The sequence below is a fragment of the Erythrolamprus reginae genome, chromosome 9, assembly GCF_031021105.1.
Source record: "Erythrolamprus reginae isolate rEryReg1 chromosome 9, rEryReg1.hap1, whole genome shotgun sequence".
NCBI lineage: Eukaryota > Metazoa > Chordata > Lepidosauria > Squamata > Dipsadidae > Erythrolamprus > Erythrolamprus reginae.
The window spans coordinates 53,506,211-53,531,214 of NC_091958.1; the positions used below are offsets into that span (position 1 = coordinate 53,506,211).

At 41.7% G+C, this 25,004-nt stretch overlaps 1 protein-coding gene across 1 annotated transcript; it reads left to right on the top strand.

The window, feature by feature from the left end:
- The first annotated feature begins 1,119 nt into the window (after positions 1 to 1,119).
- On the top strand, positions 1,120 to 25,004 carry LOC139172337 (cytochrome P450 3A9-like). Its single transcript, XM_070761351.1, has 13 exons — positions 1,120 to 1,346; positions 6,152 to 6,245; positions 6,393 to 6,445; positions 10,063 to 10,162; positions 11,058 to 11,171; positions 12,081 to 12,169; positions 13,996 to 14,144; positions 14,321 to 14,448; positions 15,953 to 16,064; positions 18,186 to 18,346; positions 19,425 to 19,651; positions 22,464 to 22,626; positions 24,021 to 25,004. The coding sequence occupies exons 1-13, from the start codon at positions 1,276 to 1,278 to the stop codon at positions 24,093 to 24,095; spliced, it is 1,536 nt and encodes a 511-aa protein (XP_070617452.1). The 5' UTR covers positions 1,120 to 1,275; the 3' UTR covers positions 24,096 to 25,004.

A 25,004-nucleotide genomic window follows, 5' to 3' on the forward strand; every position in this document is an offset into this window, starting at 1 on the left:
GAAATTTCCTGACAGTCAGAACAGTTAATCAAACAACCTGCCTCCAGAGGGTGTGAATGCCCCAACACTGGAAGTTTTTAAGAAGATGTTGGATAACCATTTGCCTGAAGTTTTGTAGGGTTTCCTGCCTAAGCAGGGGGTTGGACTAGAAGACCTCCAAGGTCCCTTTCAACTCTGTTGTTGTTGTTGTTATTATTATTATTATTATTATTATTATTATTATTATTATTATTAAGAAGGAGTCAACCTATTCTCCAAAGCACCTGAGGATAGGACAAGAAGCAATGGATGTAAACTAAACAAGGAGAGAAGCAACTTAGAACTAAGGAGAAATTTCCTAACAGTTAGAACAATTAATCAGTGGAACAATTTATTTATTGATTATTTATTTATTTATTAGATTTGTATGACACCCCTCTCCGTAGACTTTGTAGACTCTTGCCTCCAGAAGTTGTGAATATTCCAACACTAGAGGTTTTTAAGAAGATGTTGGATAATCATCTGTCTGAAGTAGTGTAGGGTTTCCTGCCTAAGCAGGGGGTTGGACTAGAAGACCTCCAAGGTCCCTTCCAACTCTGTTGTTATAATAATAATAATAATAATAATAATAATAATAATAATAATAATACAGATGTGTTCACTACCAGTGACCCCAACTTAAGAACATCTCGCCTTCCTCTAAAATCAGAAAACGTGGAGATGTTTTGAAGTTGGACTTGACTTGGGTTGGCTTGTTTGCTTTATGGGTTCACCGCAACTCCCTTTAAGTTTCTATATATATATACTGTAAAAAAAATGGCACACAAATATATTAGTCCACGAATCAACAATCTTACTTCACCTTCTGCTAAAGTTGTGGACCTTCATCTCAGAAAACCACCTGGAGGAAGGTGGTCACCGCTGATTACTCAACGAAACCACCCACTGATAACGTGTCTGTATATTTTGTGAAGGAAAACAATACTTTTGAAGTACATCATGTTCTCCCTAACAGACCCGAGGTTGAATTGCTCTTTCATAATAAAGCAAGCAAGTTCATCGGACTTCACAGCCTATCGTGTGTCAGGAGGAGGGGCACCAGCTCTCCTCCTCTTTTGCAAATAAATATAAAAAGAAAGTCGCATCAGGACAGGTTCACTTTTCCAGGCATAGCAAAAAGTAGCTGAGAAATTGTGAGAAGGAGATCGTCCCAGAACTATCCACTCAAGGATAGAATTCCAGCTGAAGCTGATAGAAGAATCACCCAGCCAGACGATCCAGGAATCAAGAATCACGATGGATCTTCTTCCTAACTTATCCATGGAGACGTGGTTCATGCTGGTGCTTTTGATGGGACTTCTTCTGGTGTAAGTATCCTACATTGGCTTTCCTTCTTGGCATTTAGACTTATAGACTGCTTTGCCGTGCTTCTACAGCCCTCTCTAAGCGGTTTAGAGAGTCAGTCTATTGCATCCCCAACAATTTGAAATACCGACTGGAATACTGTGTCCGGTTCTGGAGACCTCAGCTACAAAAAGATATTGATCAAATTGAAGGGGGTCCAAAGACTGGCTACAAAAAAGGGTGGAAGGTCTTAAGCATAAAACTTATCGGGAAAGACTTCATGAACTCTATCTGTATAGTCTGGAGGACAGAAGGAAAAGGGTGGACATGATCGAAACATTTAAATATTTTAAAGGGTTAAAATAAGGTTCAGGAGGGAAGTGTTTTTAATAGGAAAGGGAACCCAAGAACAAGGGGGCACAATCTGAGGTTAGTTGGGGAAAAAAAATCAGAAGCAACATGAGAAAATATTATTTGATTGAAAGAGGAGTAGATGCTTGGAACAAACTTCCAGCAGAGGTGGTGGGTAAATCCACAGGAACTGAATGTAAACATGCCTGGGATAAACATAGATGGGTCCAAAGATGGGCTACAAAAATGGTGGAAGGTCTTAAGCATCAAACTTACCGGGAAAGACTTCATGAACTCCATCTGTATAGTCTGGAGGACAGAAGGAAAAGAGGGGACACGATCAAAACATTTAAATATGTTAAAAGGGTTAAATAAGGTTCAGGAGGGAAGTGTTTTTAATAGGAAAATGAACCCCAGAACAAGGGGGCACAATCTGAGGTTAGTTGGGGGGGGGAATCAGAAGCAACATGAGAAAATATTATTTGATTGAAAGAGGAGTAGATGCTTTGAACAAACTTCCAGCAGAGGTGGTAGGTAAATCCACAGGAACTGAATGTAAACATGCCTGGGATGAACATAGATCCACCCTAAGATAAAATACAGGAAATAGTACAAGGGCAGACTAGATGGACCAGGAGGTTTTTTTCTGCCCTCAATCTTCTATGTTTAATCTGGGTTCTCATTTTACCGACCTCGGAAGGATGGAAGGCTGAGTCAACCTGGAGCCTACTGAGATTCGATCTGCCAAACTGCTGGCGGCCAGTGATCAGCAGAAGTAGCTTGCAGTGCTGCACTCTAACCACTGCACCACTGAGGCTCTTTCCCTTTCCTTTTTGTACTTTTTCCTCCTGAAAAAACAAGAAAAGGACAGCTCCTAATGTCCAACCTCGATAGAAGAAACTCTAGAGAGGGTGCAGAAAAGAGCAAGTAAAATGATAAGGGGACTAGAGACCAGGTCATACGAGGAAAGGTTGCTGGAACTGGGCATGGATAGTCTAGTAAAAAGAAGGGCTAGGGGGGACGTGATAGCTGTATACAGGTACTTGAGGGGTTGCCATGGAGAGGAGGGGGACACACTGTTTTCCAGGGCACCAGAGGGCCGGACAAGGAACAACGGTTGGAAACTGACCAAGGAAAGATTCAACCTGGAGATAAGGAAGAACTTCCTGACAGTGAGAGCGATCAACCAGTGGAACGGCCTGCCAGCGGAGGTTGTGGACCAGTGTTCCCTCTAATTTTTTTTTTTGGGGGGGGGGCGGAAAAGTATAGTGTCTGAGCGGCAGTCCCTTCGGGACTGGGCGGCACAGAAATAATTAATAAACAAACAAACAAACAAACAAACAAATAAAAAACCCACCCTGTTTTGCCTCAGAGAATTTCAAAATAAAATACTGTACTGTGTGTCTATAACAGTGATCTCATAATAGGGCAACTCTATCAATATCAAAATGCCACTTAAATAGTTGAGCTAGTTTCAAACTAGATTTTGATTTTCTTTCTCTCTTCCTTGCTCCCATTCTTTTTCTTTCTCTTTTCCTTCCTCTCTTTTTTTTCTATCTGTTTCTCTCTCTTCCTCTCTTCCTCTCTCTCTCCTTCCCTCTCGGCTTCTGGGCAGGTTTGGAAAACTCTGAGTTGATGATGATTTTTAAGTGAGCGATTGCTCACTGCTCAGCTTAGAGGGAACTATGTTGTGGACTCCCCAACTTTGGACACTTTCAAGAGGATATTGGACTGCCATTTGGCTGGGGTGCTGTAGGGTTTCCTGCTCAGGCAGGGGGTTGGACTTGATGACCTGTAAAGTCCCTTTCAACTCTAATAATAATAATAATAATAATAATAATAATAATAATAATAATAATAATAATAATAATAATAATTTGTAGCTTCAAGGTTGAACTGGGGCATCTGCCGTGCTCTCTGAGCTTGGTGGTTTCCCTTGAAGACATCTCACAACCCAAGTAGGCAAGTAGACTCAGGGCAGCTCACAACAAAATAAATACAGTAATACAACATATAAGAAGTCTAAATTTAAAATTAGATCTAAAACCCTGATACGTGAAAAACAACCATCCACATTTATCCACATTATAAAATATCACACCCAGGCTTGTAAAAGGGAGCTGGTGAATCATTCACCACAAATAAAATATCAATAAATCTCAGTTAAATTATTTTTAGAAGCAGAGAAAGGGTGGCTGGGTGCAGGAGATTTCAGTGGGTGGTACTGGATTGCAACAAACAGCGAATCTCTTCTCCTCCTGCGTTAAAAACCACGACATCTGGAAATTGAGTCATGGAAACAGGACTTCGGATCAGGGCTGGAAAAGGCGGGGAGAAGCCTCCGTGGGGCCTCTCTAGGAATCTCCTGGGAGGAAACAGGGCCGGAAAAGGCATGGAGAAGCCTCCGTGGGGCCTCTCTAGGAATCTCCTGGAATCTGCTGGGAGGAAACAGGGTCGGAAAATGTGGGGAGAAGCCTCCGTGGGGCCTCTCTAGGAATCTCCTGGGAGGAAACAGGGCTGGAAAAGGCATGGAGAAGCCTCCATGGGGCCTCTCTAGGAATCTCCTGGGAGGAAACAGGGCCAGAAAAGGTGGGGAGAAGCCTCCATGGGGCCTCTCTAGGAATCTCCTGGGAGGAAACAGGGCCAGAAAAGCATGGAGAAGCCTCCGTGGGGCCTCTCTAGGAATCTCCTGGGAGGAAACAGGGCCGGAAAAGGTGGGGAGAAGCCTCCATGGGGCCTCTCTAGGAATCTCCTGGGAGGAAACAGGGCCAGAAAAGCATGGAGAAGCCTCCGTGGGGCCTCTCTAGTAATCTCCTGGGAGGAAACAGGGCCTCCACCCTCCCTGTACTTTCCCCAATTGCACACATTATTTGCTTTTACATTGATTCCTATGGGAAAAATTGCTTCTTCTTACAAACTTTTCTACTTAAGAACCTGGTCACGGAACGAATTAAGTTCGTAAGTAGAGGGACCACTGTAGTTGAATACTGAATTCGGCGAGTTTCAAAGCAGTTGAGTACCGAGGTACCGTTGTATGTTCAATGTCTCCCGTGTGGTTTACACCATCCCATGAAGAGGTTGTCCAGGCGAAATTGAAGAAGGGTGCATGGCACCCTTGCTTTTGAACTCTGGAATGAAAGGAAGAATTCAATTGAGCAGGTTTTTGACTTACCTGGAGCAAGATGAGAACGAAACCAGCCTCTCGGTGTATTAACACCGATCTCTCCAAATCACTTAACTAAGCGGTCATTTTATTATTCGAGTGGCTCATTGGTCATGATGAGGTTGAGTCTTCTAATCATCTTTATCAGGCATGATTGCATTCTACCTTCGGCAATTATATTCTGGCTGACACTATGCCTGAAAAAAAAAAAAGACATAGACCAACCTATGAGGATACATCGAGACGGGGAAGAGAGAGGAAGAGAAAGAGAGTGAGAAAGAAAAAGAAAGAGAGAGAGAGAGAGAGGAAGGGAGGAAGGGAGAGAGAGAGGGGGGAAGAGAGAGAAAGAGAGAGAGAAAGAAAAAGAAAGAGAGGAAGGCCGGGAGGGAGAGACAGAGGAAGAGAAAGAGAGAGAAAGGAAGAGAGAGAAAGAGAAAGAAAAAGAGAGAGAGGAAGGGAGAGAGGGAGAGAGGAAGAGAAAGAGAGAGAGAGAGAGAGAAAGAGAGGAAGAGAGAGAGAAAGAAAGAAAGAAATGGGGGAGAGGGGGAGGGAGAGAGAGGATTTTATTTTTTGTAGTGGGACATCTAATTTTGCTTCATCTAACATAACAACAACAATAACAACAGAGTTGGAAGGGACATTGTTTCCTGTTTAGGCAGGAAACCCTACACTACTTCAGACAGATGGTTATCCAACATCTGCTTAAAAACTTCCAGTGTTGGAGGCAAGCTGTTCCACAGATTAATGGTTCTAACTGTCAGGAAATGTCTCCTTGGTTCTACGTTGCTTCTCTCCTTGTTTAGTTTCCACCCGTTGCTTCTTGTTCTACCCTCAGGTGCTTTGGAATTTGCCAAGCTCAACTAGGTAACGTCATCAGTGCTAGAAGAGAGTCGAGTATGTAGAAAGGAGTAGTAGTAGTAGTAGGATTATGGGGTCCTTGGTACTCTCTGAGCCTGGTGGTTTCCTTTGCAGATGTTTCATGACCCAACTGGGCAACACCCTCAAGGGAGAAGGATTGACAGGGCAAGTCACTAGAATGTAAAATGATAGCACACCTCCACTCCCTTCTAGCACTGATGAAGTTACCTAGTTCGGTTGTGAAAAGTCTGCAAGAGAACCATCAAGTTCAAAGAACACCAAGGACCCCACAGTCCTCTTCCTCCCCCCCCCCTTCCTTGTAGTACTGATGATATTACATAGTGTGGTAATATGCAAGAAAACATCCAAGCTCAAAGAGCACCAAGAATCACCAAGTGGTTTTATATTTTAAACGTCACTTTATTTTGTTTGAATCACATTTCTTTCTCTTTCCAGGTATGGAGTTTGGCCATTTCGAGTTCTCAGCAAGGTGGGGATTCCTGGTCCAACCTTATGGCCATACTTTGGGACAATTTTGAATTACCGCAAAGTGAGTATGGATAGATATGTAGAGGGCCAACTCAACCTTTGGATTCAGGGGTGGGGATATGATGACCCTTTTCGGGACTTGTGGGCTTCAACTTCCCTATTCCATTTTTTTCCTAAAGCCTTAAAACCTTTTTTTCTTTCTCCCCAGGGATTTATGAAATTTGACAATGAATGCTTCAATAAATATGGGAAGATTTGGAGGTGAGCGCTCTATTTATTATATGTTTCTAGTTTTCTGTCCAGATCTACAGAGACTAGGAGTGGCCCAAAGAGAAAGAGTGAAAGGTAGAAAGATAGAAAGAAAGAAAGAAAGAAAGAGAGAGAGAGGGAGGGAGGGAGAGAGAGGGAGAAAGGAAGAGAAAGAAAAAAAGAAAGAGGGAGGGAGAGAGAGATGAAGGAAGGAAGGAGGAGAGAAAGAAGGAAGAAAAAGTGGAGAGAAGAAAAAAGGGAATAGAAGGGAATAAGGAAGAAAGGAAGGAAGAAAGAAAGAAATAGAAAGGAAGGAAGAAGAAATAAGGAAAGGAAGAAAGGAAAGAAGGAAGGAAGGAAGAGAAAGGAAGAAAGAAAGAAAGAAAGAGGGGGAGGGAGAGATAGGAAGGAAGAGAGAAAGAAGGAAGAAAAAAGGGAGAGAAGATAAAAGGGAATAGGAGAGAAGAAGGAAGGAAGGGAAAGGAAGACGGAAAAACAGAAAGAAAAAAATAGAAAGAAAGGAAGGAAGAAGAAAGAAGGGAAAGAAGAAAGGAATGAAGGAAGGAAGAGATAGAAAGAAATGGAAGGAAGGAAGGGAAGGGAAGGAAGGAAAGGAAGGGAAAGGAAGACAGAAAAACAGAAAGAAAGAAACAGAAAGAAGGAAGGAAGAAGAAAGAAGGAAAGGAAGAAAGGAAAGAAGGAAGGAAGGAAGGAAGGCAGGAAGCGAAAGAAAGAAAGAAGAAAAGAGAAGGAAGGAAAGGAAGGGAAAGGAAAAGAAAAAAAGAAAAGAAAAGAAAAGGAGGAAGAAACAAATCAATAAAAATAAAAACCAAACAACCCTGAATGTTCATCAGCAGGTTCGATGACTCTGATTTCCTTTCTGTTTTTCATCACCTTGATAAAATATTTATTTAAACAAATTGCAGTTTGAAGTTCTGAAGTTTCCGCTTTTTCTTTTCTATGCATCTATTTACAAGGTTATAGAAATGCCTGCCAGGTTCTCGCCAACCAAGGGCCGTTGGCTCTCTCTTGCCTAGCTACCGAGGCTGTCCCAAATTATAGAATTAACCAGAAATCCAGATGTTCCTCTCTCCTCTTTGGAGCCCCGCTGGGTATTTTCCACGGCTCCTTCTGACGTCTTTTAAAGCTATCCATCCCCTCGCAGATGTGTCGAGGGAAAAAAGCTGGACCGGGTTGTACAATAGCTGCACACAATGGCTTTTTGTTGATAAGCTCCCGGCCAGGAGAATCTTTTGTCGCTGGTGCGACAACAAAAGCAAATAGTTGCCCTTTTCAAATATGATTTTTCTGGGAGATTATCCTCTTGGCTGTTAAAGAAGCCGAGAAATCTCTTCTTTCTAGAGAGTAAGCAGATCTAAGCGCAGAGTGTAAACAGCTTCCTCTGCCGTGAAAAGCTGAAGAGGAAGGGCAGGAGAGGTCACGAAATGATCGGTGGCAGATATTTCCAGTGGCGTTCATCCCTATTTTCCTTTGGGAGAAAGAAGAGAACGACAGAGCTGGAAGGGACCTTGGAGGTCTTCTAGTCCAACCCCCTGCTTAGGCAGGAAACCCTACAGCACTCCAGACAGGTGGTTACTCAACAACAACAAAGTTGGAAGGGACCTTGGAGACCTTAGAAACATAGAAGTCTGACGGCAGAAAAAGACCTCATGGTCCATCTAGTCTGCCCTTATACTATTTCCTGTATTTTATCTTACAATGGATATATGTTTATCCCAGGCATGTTTAAATTCAGTTACTGTGGATTTACCAACCACGTCTGCTGGAAGTTTGTTCCAAGGATCTACTACTCTTTCAGTAAAATACTGTAATATTTTCTCACGTTGCTTTTGATCTTTCCCCCAACTAACTTCAGATTGTGTCCCCTTGTTCTTGGGTTCACTTTCCTATTAAAAACACTTCCCTCCTGGACCTTATTTAACCCTTTAATATATTTAAATGTTTCGATCATGTCCCCCCTTTTCCTTCTGTCCTCCAGACTATACAGATTGAGTTCATGAAGTCTTTCCTATACGTTTTATGCTTAAGACCTTCCACCATTCTTGTAGCACGTCTTTGGACCCATTCAATTTTGTCAATATCTTTTTGTAGGTGAGGTCTCCAGAACTGAACACAGTATTCCAAATGTGGTCTCACCAGCATTCTATATAACGGGATCATAATCTCCCTCTTCCTGCTTGTTATACCTCTAGCTATGCAGCCAAGCATCCTACTTGCTTTCCTTACCGCTTGACTGCACTGTTCACCCATTTTGAGACTGTCAGAAATCACTACCCCTAAATCCTTCTCTTCTGAAGTTTTTGCTAACACAGAACTGCCAATACAATACTCAGATTGAGGATTCCTTTTCCCCAAGTGCATTATTTTACATTTGGAAACATTAAACTGCAGTTTCCATTGCTTTGACCATTTAGCTAGTAAAGCTAAATCATTTACCATATTACAGACACCTCCATGCTTAGGTATGAAAGAGTAGAGTAGAGTAGAATAGAGTAGAGTAGAGTAGAGTAGAGAAGAGTAGAGAAGAGTAGAGTAGAGTAGAGTAGAAAATAGAATGGAGTGGAGTGGGATGGGATGGGATAGGATAGAATAGAATTCAGAATGGAATAGGATAGGATAGGGTAGAATCGAATCGAATAACAGAGTTGGAAGGGACCTTGGAGGTCTTCTAGTCCAACCCCCTGCTTAGGCAGGACACCTTACACCACATCACACAGATGGTTATCCAACATCTGCTTAGAAAGTTCCATTGTTGGGGCATTCACAACTTCTGGAGGCAAGTTGTTCCACGGATTAATTGTTCTAACTGTCAGAAATGTTCTCCTTAGTTCTAAGTTGCTTCTCTCCTTGTTTAGTTTCCACCCATTGCTTCTTGTTCTGCCCTCAGGTGCTTTGGAGAATAGGTTGACTCCTTCTTCTTTGTGGCAACCCCTGAGATATTGGAAGACTGCTATCATGTCTCCCCTGGTCCTTTTTAAAATAAAATAAAATAAAGGAGACATATTCAATTTTAGCAACTGTTCTTCTTATGTTTTAGCCTCCAGTCTCCTAATCATCTGGTTTCCATTGGAGGTTGTATAACCTACTAGTAAATGTAAAAGTGTCCTTTGAGTCAAACGTTTACCTCAATATGTCATGTACATTTTCATCCATGGTATCTTCATCAATACTCATTTACATCCTATCCTCCTCAGAAATGCTGAACTTCTAGTCAACAAACCTGGGCAGGGGCCATGTAGAAAAGGCTATGCTGTAAGCTCAGAGAAGCGAGACTGAGTAGAAAAGGCTATGATGTAAGCTTAGAAAAGAGGGGCTAAACAGAAAAGGCTATGCTGTAAGCTCAGAGAAGCGGGACTGAGTAGAAAAGGCTATGCTGTAAGCTTAGAAAAGAGGGGCCGAGTATAAAAGGCTACGCTGTAAGCTCAGAGAAGAGGGGCCAAACAGAAAAGGCTACGCTGTAAGCTCAGAGAAGAGGGGCCAAGTAGAAAAGGCTATGCTGTAAACTCAGAGAAGAGGGGCCAAGTAGAAAAGGCTACGCTGTAAGCTCAGAGAATATATATATATCTATGCTTATAGCATCTGTTTGTGCTTCTTTCTTCTGAATGCAGACTTTATGATGGGCGTCAACCTATTATTGCTGTATTGGATCCTGCAATTATCAAGGCTGTCCTTGTGAAAGAATGCTACAGTACTTTTACCAACCGGCGAGTAAGTCTCTTGATTCTTGAACCATCGGATAGCAAAATGTATGGCTATATCTTAAACCCGAAGACACCTCACCATATGACCTCACCTACAAAAAGATATTGATAAAATTGAACAGGTGTGCTTTATAGTCAGATTAAAACTCGGATATAATACCAGAATACCAGAATTGGAGACCTCACCTACAAAAAGATATTGATCAAATTGAAGGGGTATAAAATGGGTGGAAGGTCTTAAGCATAAAACCTATCAGGAAAGACTTCATGAACTCAATCTGGATAGTCTGGAGGACAGAAGGAAAAGGGGGCACATGATCGAAACATTTAAATAGGTTAAAGGGTTAAACAAGGTTCAGGAGGGAAGTGTTTTCAATAGGAAAGTGAACACAAGAACAAGGGGACACAATCTGAAGTTAGTTGGGGGAAAGATCAAAGGCAACGTGATAAAATATTATTTGACTGAAAGAGTAGTAGATGCTTGGAACAAACTTCCAGCAGACGTGGTTGGTAAATCTACAGTCACTGAATTGAAACCTGCCTGGGATAAACATAGATCCACCCTAAGATAAAATACAGGAAATAGTCTAAGGGCAGACTAGATGGACCAGGAGGTCTTTTTCTGCTGCCAATCTTCTATGTTTCTATAGGAAGTTTGGATTCCCTCCCACTCTATTGTATGCTGAAAATGCAAAATTGAGTCTGGGTTGAGATTTTTGCCTAGATCCGTTTTATATTGTTCCACAGTTGGGCGGAGGTGGTAGATACCTTCACCTGCACAAAATATGGGTGAATTTATCCCCTCACCATCATGGTATCTGGTGATGTTTTGCACCCAAGAGTTTTTTCAGACATGGCTAAATTTTTTGAAATCTGAATATTGTGTCACGTTTCCTTCCTAGGCTTTCCCTGCTCCAGACATCTTAAAAAATGCAGTCTCTATGACCCGAGATGAACAATGGAAGAGGATTCGCACTGTGCTCTCTCCCACCTTCACCAGTGGGAAGCTGAAAGAGGTAACCAGGAAAAAAAATACCTTTAAAAATGGAGAATTTTCTCTAGTCAGTTTCTCAACTTCTTTCTTCAAAGAAGTTGTTTCCTACAAGCTTCGTTTCCTGCTCCAAAGCTAGAGCTGAATTTAGGAAGGAAGGAAAGAAGGAAGGAAGGAAGGAAGGAAAGAAGGAGGGAAGCTATAAAGGAGGGAAGGAAGGAAGGAAGGAAGGAGTAAAGGAAGAAAAGGTGGGAGGAAGTAAGGAAAGAAGGAAAGAAGGAAGGAAGCTATAAAGGAGGGAGGGAGGTAGCAGCAAAGGAAGAGAAGGTGGGAGGAAGGAAGGAAGGAAGGAAAGAAAGAAAGAAGGAAAGAAGGAGGGAAGCTATAAAGGAGGGAAGGAAGGAAGGAGTAGAGAAAAGGAAGAAAGGTTGTGAGGAAGTAAGGAAAGCAGGAAAGAAGGAAGGAAGCTATAAAGGAGGGTGGGAGGTAGCTGCAAAGGAAGAGAAGGTGGGAGGAAGGAAGGAAGGAAAGAAGGAGGGAAGCTATAAAGGAGGGAAGGAAGGAGTAGAGAAAAGGAAGAAAAGGTGGGAGGAAGTAAGGAAAGAAGGAAAGAAGGAAAGAAGAAAGGAAGCTATAAAGGAGGGAGGGAGGTAGCAGCAAAGGAAGGTGGGAGGAAGGAAGGAAGGAAAGAAGGAAGGAAGCTATAAAGGAGGGAGGGAGGGAGGTAGCAGCAAAGGAAGAGAAGGTGGGAGGAAGGAAGGAAGGAAGGAAGGAAGAAGTAGAGACAAGGAAGAAAAGGTGAGAGGAAGGAAGGAAGGAAGAAAGACTGCCCATCACAGTTGGATTTGTAGTTATTGCTGAATCAGCCACTGGCTTTGTTGAAACACACCAGAAAGTGAATATCAATGTTTAAAATGGTGGCTTTGTTTTTCAGATGTTTCCCATCATTAAACACTACGGGGAGATTTTAATTCAAAATGTTCAGAAGAAAATGGAAAACAATGAGCCCATTGATGTGAAAGAGTAAGTGCTTTGGCGCAGGAAGACCATCTAGAGCTGTGATGTCTCTCTGTCTGCCTGTCTAGCTATCTACAGTATATACCCATTGACAGCATGTATCATTTATCATCTTTCCCATCCATCCATCCAATCTCAATTTCTCTCTCTCTCTCTCTCTCTCTCTTTCTCTCCCTCCCTCCCTCCCTATCTACCTACCTATCTAAAGTATGTATCATCTATCATCTTTCCCATCCATCCATCCATCCAATCTCTCTCTCCTATCTCTCTGTCTCTCTGTCTCTCTCTCTCTCTCTCTTTCTATCTATCTATCATCTATCTATCTATCTATCTATCTATCTATCTATCTATCTATCTATCTATCTATCTATCTCTATCTATCTCTCTCTCTCTCTCTCTCTCTCTCTCTCTCTCTCTATCTATCTATCTATCTATCTATCTCTATCTGTATCTATCTATCTGTCTGTCTGTCTGTCTGTCTGTCTGTCTGTCTGTCTGTCTGTCTATCTATCTATCTATCTATCTACCTCTCTATCTCTATCTCTATCTCTATCTATCTATCATCTATCTATCTCTCTATCTCTCTCTCTCTCTCCCTATCTATCTATCTATCTATCTATCTATCTATCTATCTATCATCTACCTCTGTTTCTAGCTCTCTATGTCTGTCTGTCTAACTATATTATCTCAGCATTTTACACATCTGTAAAGGTCAGAAATAGAGAAACTGTGAAATGGTAGAAACCAAACGGATGTTATTTGCCCAAGTATCTATGAAGGATGAATTTAAGCTCTCGAGCCGGAAACCCAAGACACAGGAGCCATCAAGCCAGTTGCAGCCTACAAAACATTAAACAAACTGGAAGAACAGGCCTTGGATGTCAAATGTCTCAATTCAATTCTGGGCCAGGCTACAATCCAGGATCCTGGAAAGCTGCTGCTGGCGAGATCAGGCCTACGTTCTTCATCTTGACGTGCTCCAGATGTTTGGGGGAATTGCAAAAGCCGGAACTGATGTTTAACAAACCGACTCAGTCAGGAAGCTGTGGGTTTTTTGACTTGGCTACACATGTCTTGATGTATCTTCTGTCAGGCTTTACAGCCATTTCCTAAATATTTTGTCACCGAACTCCTGCAGCTTGGATCATCTTCCTACAGTCTCAAAATGGGTGAACAGTGCGGTCAGGCGGTAGGGAAAGCGAGTAGAATGCTTGGCTGCATAGCTAGAGGTATCACAAGCAGGAAGAGGGAGATTGTGATCCCGCTGTATAGAGCGCTGGGGAGACGCCATTTGGGATAATATTGTGTCCAGTTCTGGAGACCTCACCTACAAAAAGAGATTGATCAAATTGAATGGGTCCAAAGACGGGCTACAAAAATGGTGGAAGGTCTTAAGCATCAAACTTATCAGGAAAGACTTCATGAACTCAATCTGTATAGTCTGGAGGATAGAAGGGAAAGGGGGGGGGACACGATCGAAACATTTAAATATGTTAAAGGGTTAAAATAAGGTTCAGGAGGGAAGTGTTTCTAATTTGGAAAGTGAACCCAAGAACAAAGGGGCTCAATCTGAGATTAGTTAGGGAAAAGATCAGAAGCAACATGAGAAAATATGATTTGAATGAAAGACTAGTAGATGCTTGGAACAAACTTCCAGCAGACGTGGTTGGTAAATACACATGAACTGAACTTAAACATGCCTGGGATAACCATAGATCCATCCTAAGATAAAATACAGGAATTAGTATAAGAGCAGACTAGATGGACCAGGAGGTCTTTTTCTGCCGTCCATCTTCTATGTTTCCATCTTTTACTCTCCGTTCTCTTCTAAGCGTCTTCGGGGCCTACAGCATGGATGTGGTCACCAGCACGTCATTCGGGGTGGACATCAACTCCATGAACAATCCCAATGATCCTTTCGTCAAGAAGATCCAGAAGCTCACCAAGTTCAAATCTTTCGATCCGCGGATCATTCTCGCCTGTAAGTTCTACTTTCTGGAATCCGGCGAAGTTTTCCCTACAACTTGTCCGGAGGAAATTTTTGCCCTTCTGTTTCATTCTCGGTTGGACACTCGAAGGGGAGATACACATGTGGGGAAAAACATTGTTTTCTTCCAGGGACATGGTGCTGTTTTTCACAATTTATTTCTTTTTCAGTTATGTTCCCGTCCCTCATGCCGATTTTGAACGCCTTGAAACTCACCGCTTTTTCGCAGGAAGCGGTGAACTTCTTCACCGAATCTTTTTCAAAGATGAAGGAATCGCGACTGAAGGAGGGCCAAGGGGTAGGCATCAAGATCTTTATCTTGGGTGACAAAATTCTGACCAAAGTGGTCTCCAGGAAGAGAATTTGTGCATATACAGATAATCCTGGACTTTTTAATAATAATAATAATAATAATAATAATAATAATAATAATAATAGTAGTAGTAGTAGTATTGGCAGTTCTGTGTTAGCAAAAACTTCAGAAGAGAAGGATTTAGGGGTAGTGATTTCTGACAGTCTCAAAATGGGTGAACAGTGCAGTCAGGCGGTAAGGAAAGCAAGTAGGATGCTTGGCTGCATAGCTAGAGGTATAACAAACAGGAAGAGGGAGATTATGATCCCCCTATATAGAGCGTTGGTGAGACCACATTTGGAATACTGTGTTCAGTTCTGCAGACCTCACCTACAAAAAGATATTGACAAAATTGAACGGGTCCAAAGAGGGGCTACAAGAATGGTGGAAGGTCTTAAGCATAAAACGTATCAGGAAAGACTTCATGAACTCCATCTGTCTAGTCTGGAGGACAGAAGGGAAAGGGGGGACATGATCGAAACATTTCAATATGTTAAAGGGTTAAATAAGGTTCAGGAGGGAAGTGTTTTTAATAGGAAAGTGAACCCAAGAACAAGGGGACACAATCTGAAGTTAGTTGGGGGAAAGATCAAAAGCAACATGAGAAAATATTATTTTACTGAAAGAGTAGTAGATCCTTGGAACAAACTTCCAGCAGACGTGGTTGGTAAATCCATAGTAACTGAATTTAAACATGCCTGGGATAAACATATATCCATCCTAAGATAAAATACAGAAAATAGTATAAGGGCAGACTGGATGGATCATGAGGTCTTTTTCTGCCGTCCGTCTTCTATGTTTCTATGTTTCTAGTAGTACTGTAGTAGTAATAATAACAATAGAGTTGGAAGGGACCTTAGAGGTCTTCTAGTCCAACCCCCTGATTAGGTAGGAAACCCTACACTATTGCAGACAGTTGGTTATCCAACATCTTAAAAACTTGGGGAATTCACAACTTCTGGAGGCAAGCTGTTCCACGGATTAATTGTTCTAACTGTCAGGAAATTTCTCCTTAGCTCTAAGTTGCTTCTCTCCTTGTTTAGTTTCCACCCACTGCTTCTTGTTCTACCCTCAGGTGCTTTGGAGAATAGGTTGAGTCCTTCTTCTTTGTGGCAACCCCTGAGATATTGGAAGGCTGCTATCCTGTCTCCCCTGGTCCTTCTTTTAATTAAACTAGCCATGCCCAGTTCCTGCAACCGTTCTTCATATATTTTAGCCTCCAGTCCCCTAATTATCTTTGCCGCTCTTGTATACACTCTTTCAAGACAGGTGGTTATCCAAGATCTTCTTTAAAACTTCCAGTGTTGGAGCATTCACAACCTCTGGAGACATATGTTGAGGGCTGCCTATGTTTTGTCCCTAATGCTTAGTGTTCCCTTAATGCTTAGTGACACCCAAGTTGCATCCTTGGTTTGTCGGGTTTTCATGGGTTCATTCATTTCATCCACAGAGCCGGATGGATTTCCTACAGATGATGATAGACTCTCAACACAACAACAACAAGGACTCTGTTAACAATGGCAAAAACTCTACAAGCAACGGACTGAGTCACTCCTATAAAGGTAACGCTGCCCCATTCCTGTTTAACGTTACACATTTTCTAAGCGTTGACAAATCCTAGCTACCTGGCTTGTCATTTATGGTCATAAACAGACAGAACAACCCCTTGAGGTTGGACTAGAAGACCTCCAAGGCCCCTTCTAGCTCTGTTATTGTGTTAAATGTGTGATGGGGTTCACTGGAAGTAATCTGCTTAAGACTCAACATCTCAATTATGTGGCCAATGTTTCTATTCAGAGTCCACATACAATGGTACCTCTACTTATGAATTTAATTTGTTCCGTGACTAGGTTCTTAAGTAGAAAAGTTTGTAAGAAGAAGCAATTTTTCCCCTTAAGAATCAATGCAAATAATGTGTGCGACTGGAGAAACCACAGGGAGGGCGGAGGAGAGGTTCCTAGAGAGGCCCCACAGAGGCTTCTCCCTGCCTTTTCCAGTTACAATTTTGGAGGCTCGGACTTGTAAGTGGAAAATGGTTCTTGAGAAGAGGCAAAGAAATCTTGGAACACCCGGTTCTTATCTAGAGCTGTATTTGATTGATGATGTGCAGTGGTCGATTGTGAAATATTTTGCCACCAGTTTGTGCATGTGCTTGTATGCTTGTGTGTGTGACATGGGTGGGTGGGTTGAATCACCCCTGGGATTATGTGACATCAAGTTTTTTTAAAAAAACAATTATTCACAAATAGAAAAGCAATACAATTCAAAAAGAGCAATAAACAACTATTAGAATAGGAATAGAACAGAATTCTTTCTTGGCCAAGTGTGATTGGACACAAAAGGAATTTGTCTTTGGTGCAGATGCTCTCAGTGCATATAAAAAGACAAGATACATTTGTCAAGGATCATGTGGTACAACACTTAATGATTGTCACAGGGGTCAAATAATTGCAAACATATAATTAGAAGAAAGAAAAGAAAGGAGGAGGGAGAAAGAAAAAGAGAGAAACTTGGCAAGAAAAAAGAAAGAAAAATGAGAGACAGGGAGAGACAGAAAGAGAAAAAGGGAAAAGAAAAGTAAAGAAAGAAAGAAAGGAAAATAGTTACATAGCACATCGTTAGCATTTTGTCATCAAGTCTTATCATCTTTTAGCAGTCCCATAGATAGATTTGCTCCATGATAACCCCAGTTGCTGGGGTAGATCACATGCTAATTTCCACAACTTAACATCAAATCTAGAAAGCCTAGAACTACGGCGCCTAAAACACGATTTGAGTATTGCCCACAAGATCATATGCTGCAACGTCCTACCGGTCAATGACTACTTCAGCTTCAACCACAACAACACAAGAGCACGCAACAGATTCAAACTTAATACGAACCGCTTCAAACTTGACTGTAAAAAAATACGATTTCAACAATAGAGTTATAGAAGCGTGGAACTCTTTACCGGACTCAATTGTGTCAACCCCTAACCCCCATCACTTCTCCCTTAGACTCTCCACGATTGACCTCTCCAGGTTCCTAAGAGGCCAGTAAGGGGCGTACATAAGTGCACTGGTGTGCCTTTCGTCCCCTGTCCAATTGTCTTTCCTTTCTTTATCCTATCTTATATACTCTCTTCCTTTCATATATCCTCTCCTCTAAGTTCACTTTCACCCTCATTTATATTATCACATGTCTATTTTTCTTACTATGTATTTGTGTATTGGACAAATGAATGAATGAATGAATGAATGAATGAATGAATGAATGAATGAATGAATCAATCAATCAATCAATCAATCAATCATATTTTAAAGAACTTTGGATGATGGCGACCTGGCAAAATAAGACTTCTGCACCCACCCTTCCCAGTAGATCTTGCAAGTCTATCCAAAGTCTATCCTGAACTCTAGCGAGACGTTCTTTTTCCAACAAACGGATGCTTCAAAGAACAACAACCCAAAAAAAGAGGCAGCATATGTAATTTTTTTTTCTTTCAAGCAAAGTCAGCATCGATCCATCTTTTTTCCTGTAGCGCCCTGCGAAGTTTGACACCTCTTAGCTGTGTTTCGAAGTACATAAAACAATACGAGGCAAGGTCCATGATTATCCTTGGGTACGAAGCCGTAATGATTGCCCGCAGTAAATTTTCTTCTACTGCGTCACCCTATTTGCTTTTATTTCTATTTTTTTGCAGGCCTGACTGATAAAGAAATTCTAGCCCAGTCGTTTATCTTCATTTTTGCTGGATACGAACCCACCAGTAACACCCTTGGTTACATGGCCTACAATTTAGCCATGCACCCAGATATTCAACAGAAATTGCAAGAGGAAATAGATGCTGTTCTACCTAACAAGGTAAAAGGTGAAGTAATTGCTAAATGTCTAAGGAGATTTTCCAGGTCCTGGTTGTCTCAAAGGTGCTTTTTCAAGAGACAAGTAGACATTCTGGTTTTTCCTCCAAAGACGTTTCGCTTCTCACCCAAGAAGCGTTTCCAACTCTCTTCAACTCTCTATTAATGGACTTTATGAATTATTATTATTATTATTATTATTATTATTATTATTATTATTATTAATTAAATTGTATGCCGCCCCTCTCCGTAGACTCGGGGCGGCTCACAACAGTAATAGAAAAAAACAATGTACAATACAAATCTAATAATTAAAACTAAAAACCCATAATTTAAAAAAACATACACACAACATACCATACATAAACAGTATAGGCCTGGGGAAGTTATCTCAGTTCCCCCATGCCTGACGGCAGAGGTGGGTTTTAAGGAGCTTACGAAAGGCGAGGAGGGTGGGGGCAGTTCTAATCTCAGGGGGGAGCTGGTTACAGAGGGTCGGGGCTGCCACAGAGAAGGCTCTTCTCCTGGGCCCTGCCAAATGACATTGTTTAATCAACGGGACTCGGAGAAGGCCAACTCTGTGGGACTTAATCGATCGCTGGGATTCGTGCGGCAGAAGGCGGTCCCGGAGATATTCTGGTCCGATGCCATGAAGAGCTTTATAGGTCATAACCAACACTTTGAATTGTGACCGGAAACTGATCGGCAACCAATGCAGACTGCGGAGTGTTGGTGTGACATGGGCATACCTGGGGAAGCCCATGATTGCTCTCACAGCTGCATTCTGCATGATCTGAAGTTTCCGAACACTTTTCAAAGGTAGCCCCATGTATTACTGTAATTAATTAATACATATATTACTACAGGAATTAATGAAATATCCAGTGTAACGATGGAGAAATTGCTGATGTTGCAATTTTTTTTTTCTTTTTGGTTTGTCCTTTTTTATATATTTATTTTTGTTGTTGTCGTTTGCTGGTTTGTTTTAAAAAATATTTGAAAACTAATAAAGCGTTTTCAAAAAAAGAAAACTAGTTATCATAAAACTAATTATGATTTTAATTATCCCCCTTCCCCCCAAGGCACCTCTTACCTATGACGCCATCATGCAGTTGGACTACCTGGACATGGTGCTAAATGAAAGCCAAAGGATGTATCCTCTCGGCGGGCGGATCGAAAGAGTCTGCAAAATGGATGTTGAAATCAACGGGTTGACCATTCCCAAAGGAACGGTGATCATGATCCCACCCCTCGTTCTCCATAACATCCCTGAATACTGGCCGGAACCAGAAGAATTCAGGCCCGAGAGGTACAAACAAACCGGACATTTGCATTTGCAAAGAAGAGAAGGCAGATGGGGTTGGAGGGTTATTATTATTATTATTATTATTATTATTATTATTAATTAGATTTGTATGCCGCCCCTCTCCGTAGACTCGGGGCGGCTCACAACAATAACAAAGACAATATAAGAACAAATCTAATAATTTAAAAAACACTAAAAACCCCATTATTAAAAGCAAACAAACACACAAACATTCCATGTATAAACTGTATAGGCCTGGGGGAGATGTGTCAGTTCCCCCATACCTGATGGCAGAGATGGGTCTTAAGAACTTTACGAAAGGCAAGGAGGGTGGGGGCAGTTCTGATCTCTGGGGGGAGCTGGTTCCAGAGCGTCGGGGCCGCCACAGAGAAGGCTCTTCTCCAGGTCCCGCCAAATGACAATGTAGCTTCATTCTTTTGAAGGGTTATTTCCCCACGCTTGGACTTCAAATAGTGCTCGATTTACAAAAGTTCATTTAGCGACTGTTCAAAGTTGCAATGGCATTGGAAAATACCTGGAAGGTATTATTTATTTTTTTAAATCAAATTTACGGAGCCTCCATATCATTCGAAGTGACTCTGGTCTTACCACAAAGGTGTAGGAAAAGAGCAGGCAAAATTGGGGAAAGAGTTAAGTACATCATTAGTCCAGAGTCCTGAATAGAGTAGAGTAGAATAAAGTATAGTAGAACAGAACAGAATTTCATTGGCCAAGTGTAATTGGACACACAAGGAATTTGTCTTGGTGCATCCCAGCGGCCGATAAGATCCCACAGAGTTGGCCTTCTCCAGGTCCCATCGACCAAACGATGTCGTTTGGCGGGCCCCAGGGGAAGAGCCTTCTCTGTGGCGGCCCTGGCCCTCTGGAACCATCTCCCCCCAGAGATTAGAACGGCCCCCACCCTCCTTGTCTTTCGCAAATTACTTAAGACCCACCTTTGTCGCCAGGCATGGGGGAGTTAAGTTATCCTTTCCCCCTAGGCTATTACAAGTTATGCATGGTATGTTTGTGTGTATGTTTGGTTTTTTATAATAAGGGTTTTTTAGTTGTTTTTATTAATTGGATTGTTCATGTTGTTTTACCACTGTTGTTAGCCGCCCCGAGTCTGTGGAGAGGGGCGGCATACAAATCCAATTAATAATAATAATAATAATAATAATAATAATAATAATAAGTACTTCAGTGTACATAAAAGAAAAAACTTCATCAAAAATCATAAGGTACAACATTAATGAAAGTCCTGGTACAAATAAACAATCCAATCATATTAAGAGGCAGTTAATATAAATTGTAAGGATACAAACAGCAACAGTCATACAGTCATTAGTGGGAGGAGGTGGGTGATGGGAATGATGAGAAGATTAATAGTAGTGCAGACTTAGTAAATAGTTTTGTCATTGTTGAGAGGATTATTTATTTAGCAGAGTGATGGCATTTGGGGAAAAACTGTTCATGTATCTAGTTGTCCTGGTGTGCAGTGCCCTACAGCATCGTTTTGAGAGTAGGAGTTGAAGCAGTTTGTGTCCAGGATGCGAGGGGTCCATAGATATTTCCACAGCCTTCTTTTTGACTTGTGCAGTGTACAGGTCCTCAATGAAAGGCAGGTTGGCAGAAATTGTTTTTTCTGCAGTTCTGATTCTCCTCTGAAGTCTGTGTCGGTCTTGTTGGGTTGCAGAACCAAACCAGACAGTTATAGAGGTGCAGATGACAGACTCAAAAATTCCTCTGTAGAAGTGAATCAGACTTGGGCAGTTTGAGCTTTCTGAGTTGGCACAGAGACAACATTCTTTGTCGTTCTTTTTTGATGACCTTTTTTGATGTTAGCTGCCACTAACTAATCAAAGTCCAACTACTCTTGAACTCAGGTCACCCTTCTCTGGTGCCAATTTAAATACTGAATTTAGCTGACTAAATTCCTTGTGTTTCAGCTTGAGTAATAACATCTTCTGAACTGCAACATACAGGTTTGATCCTAGGCACCTGAGTGCCTAAAGGTAGCTAATGAATTTGCCACAGGACTGAATCCATAGCGTATGAATTCTGAGCTCACGAAATTTATTTATTTATTTATTTATTGGATTTGTATGCCGCCCCTCTCCGGAGACTCGGGGCGGCTAACAGCAATAATAAAAGAGTGTACAATAATAATCCAATACTAAAAATGATTAAAAACCCACTAATATAAAAAACCCAAACATACATACAGACATACCATGCATAAAATTGTAAAGGCCTAGGGGGAAAGAGCATCTCAGTTCCCCCATGCCTGGCAGCAGAGGTGGGTTTTAAGTAGCTTACAAAAGGCAAGGAGTGTGGGGGCAATTCTAATCTCTGGGGGGAGTTGGTTCCAGAGGGCCGGGGCCGTCACAGAGAAGGCTCTTCCCCTGGGTCCCGCCAAGCGGCATTGTTTAGTTGACGGGACCCGGAGGAGACCTACTCTGTGGGACCTAACTGGTCACTGGGATTCATGCGGCAGAAGGTGGTCCCGGAGGTATTCTGGTCCGATGCCATGAAGGGCTTTATTGGTCATTTGAATTGTGACGGGAAACTGATCGGCAACCAATGCAGACTGCGGAGTGTTGGTGTAACATGGGCATATTTGGGAAAGCCCATGATTGCTCTCGCAGCTGCATTCTGCAATGCCCTTGATCAAAAATGTTTCCCTGATTGGGGTGCTGTATTTCCAGTGAATCTATGTAGAGGGGTAAGACATAGTGAAGCAATGGCCAGGCCACATTCCTAGGTGAGGAGGTCCTAGCTCTTCCTTACAGCTTTCCTTCCTCTCTTCCCCCAGGTTCAGCAAAGAAAATAAAGAAAATATTGATCCTTACACATACCTCCCCTTCGGAGCCGGACCCCGGAATTGCATTGGAATGAGATTTGCATTGGTCACCATTAAAGTCGCCATTGCTGTCATCATGCAACGCTTTTCCTTTAAAGTCTGCAAAGAAACACCGGTGAGAAAGATGGATTGTGAATAGATCTTTTAACAGAGTAACAAGAGGTGGAAGGGACTTTGGAGGTCTTCTAGTCCAACTCCCTGCACAAGCAGGAACCCTAGACTATTTCAGACAAATGACCTTTGATCTTTCTTGGCCTAGTATCCCGAAACTTTTCGAAGGTGTTTGGATTGCCTCCAAATTATAAAAATAACAGAGTTGGAAGGGACCTTGGAGGGCTTCTACGCCAATACACTTTTATTTTTATTTATTTATTTTATTTATTTATTCTTTGTCCAATATGCAATACATATGGAAGAGAATAGACATTAAGTAATATATATGACGATAGAAAGTAAAAAGAAGAGAAGTAGATGGGAGGGAGAGAATGTATATGATATAAGAGATAAGGAGAGAATATATATGATATTTGTTTTCGTAGATTTTCACGGGTATATGTATGTAGATTGTTCTGAGTTCGGGTTTTGCCCCGTGTAATGTTTTGAGTGTCTATGCGACGTTTCGGTGAAATCACATTCACCATCATCAGGCTGAAGTTTTAAGCTTCGTGCTGTTGTAAATATTTACAACAGCATGAAGCTTAAAACTTCAGCCTGATGATGGTGAATGTACATATATATATATGTGAATGATGAGGCAGCAGCCATCTCGATCACCGGAACATAGAAACTTTAATAAAACCACTTAGCTTTCGTTAGCGTGCTGCTAACTTCGTCAGAGTATTAAAATGCCGTGGGAGACAAACATCTTTATAAAGCATCTCCCACGGCATTTTAATACTCTGACGAAGTTAGCAGCACGCTAACGAAAGCTAAGTGGTTTTATTAAAGTTTCTATGTTCCGGTGATCGAGATGGCTGCTGCCTCATCATTCACGTATATACCTGGAACTCGCATTTTTAGGACTATTCTTGATATATATATATATATATATATATATATATATATATATAGATAGATAGATAGATAGATAGATAGAGAGAGAGAGAGAGAGAGAGAGAGAGAGAGAGAGAGAGAGAGAGAGAGAGAGAGAGAGAGAGAGAGAGAGAGAGAGAAGGAGAGAATATATATGACATATGAGATAAGGAAAGACAATTGGACAGGGGACGATAGGCACACCAGTGAACTTATGTACGCCCCTTACTGGCCTCTTAGGAACCTGGAGAGGTCAATCGTGGAGAGTCTAAGGGAGAAGTGTTGGGGGTTGGGGGTTGACACTATTGAGTCCTGTTCAAGAAGGAATGAGTTTTTTGTTCCGTGGTTCTGTTTAGACCCGGAGAGGTCCTAGTTGACCTTTTGCGGTGTCCCTCAACCTTGCGAACCTGGAAGTTGAGTTGGGTTATCCTGTTTGCTAATTTCTTTCTCTGTTTTTTTCTTCCCCCTCTCCCTCAGATCCCTCTGGTCATGGCCAACCAAGCATTCTTAGTTCCAGAGAAACCAATCGTTCTGAAATTAGTTCCACGATAAAGTGACCGAGAAAGTGAGGAACAAAACTTAGCGATGCCTGCGATATCCCTGCAGTGGATACAACAATTTTGGGGCTTCGTCTTCTGCAGAACTTTGGAAGAAAACCATTGGAATAGTCACTACTAGATAGCTTTGAAGAAATGGACCTATTTGCTTTAAGTAGCTCTTATAGGGTTGAAATCATAACAATGCACTTCGTAGGTGGAAGAAATGTTGATATTTGTTGTTGTTGTTGATGATGATGATGATGTATACCGTATTATTCAGAGTATAAGACACACCTTAGATTTTTGGGAGGAAAATAGGGAAAAGAATCTGCTTACCAGGGATTCATCTGGCCAGCGTCCTTAGCCCGGTCAGCTTCAGCACATTATTTTATCCCCTGGTTAGGGCTTTTAAAAAAACGTTATTTGGAAAGAGTAACAATGAAAGAGCTTGCAAGCCAGTAAGAGCTGGGAACATCATTAGCACCTGGAAAGAAACTTATTCGGAGCAAGTAGAGCAATGGAAAAAACCCCTGCAAAGACTTAGGGCTTGGAAAATATTCTTTGCAGAGAGTAACAATGAAAGAGCTTGCAAGTCGGTAAGAGCTGGGAACATTGTTAGCACCTGGTTTGGGTTGGAAAGAAATATTCAGAGAAAGTAAATCAATGAAAAAAACCCTGCAAAGACTTAGGGCTTTAAAAACATTATTTGCAGAGAGTAACAATGAAAGAACCTGCAAGGTAAGAGCTGGTAAGATCTTTTCTCCAGCCAGTTAGGACTGGAAAAAAACCCCCTACATTCAGAGTATAAGACGCACCCAAATTATCAGCCTCTTTTAGGGAGGAAAAAGGTACATACAATTTATGCATGGTATGTTTGCGTGTATGCTTTGCTTTTTTAATAAAGGGTTTTTAGTTACTTAAA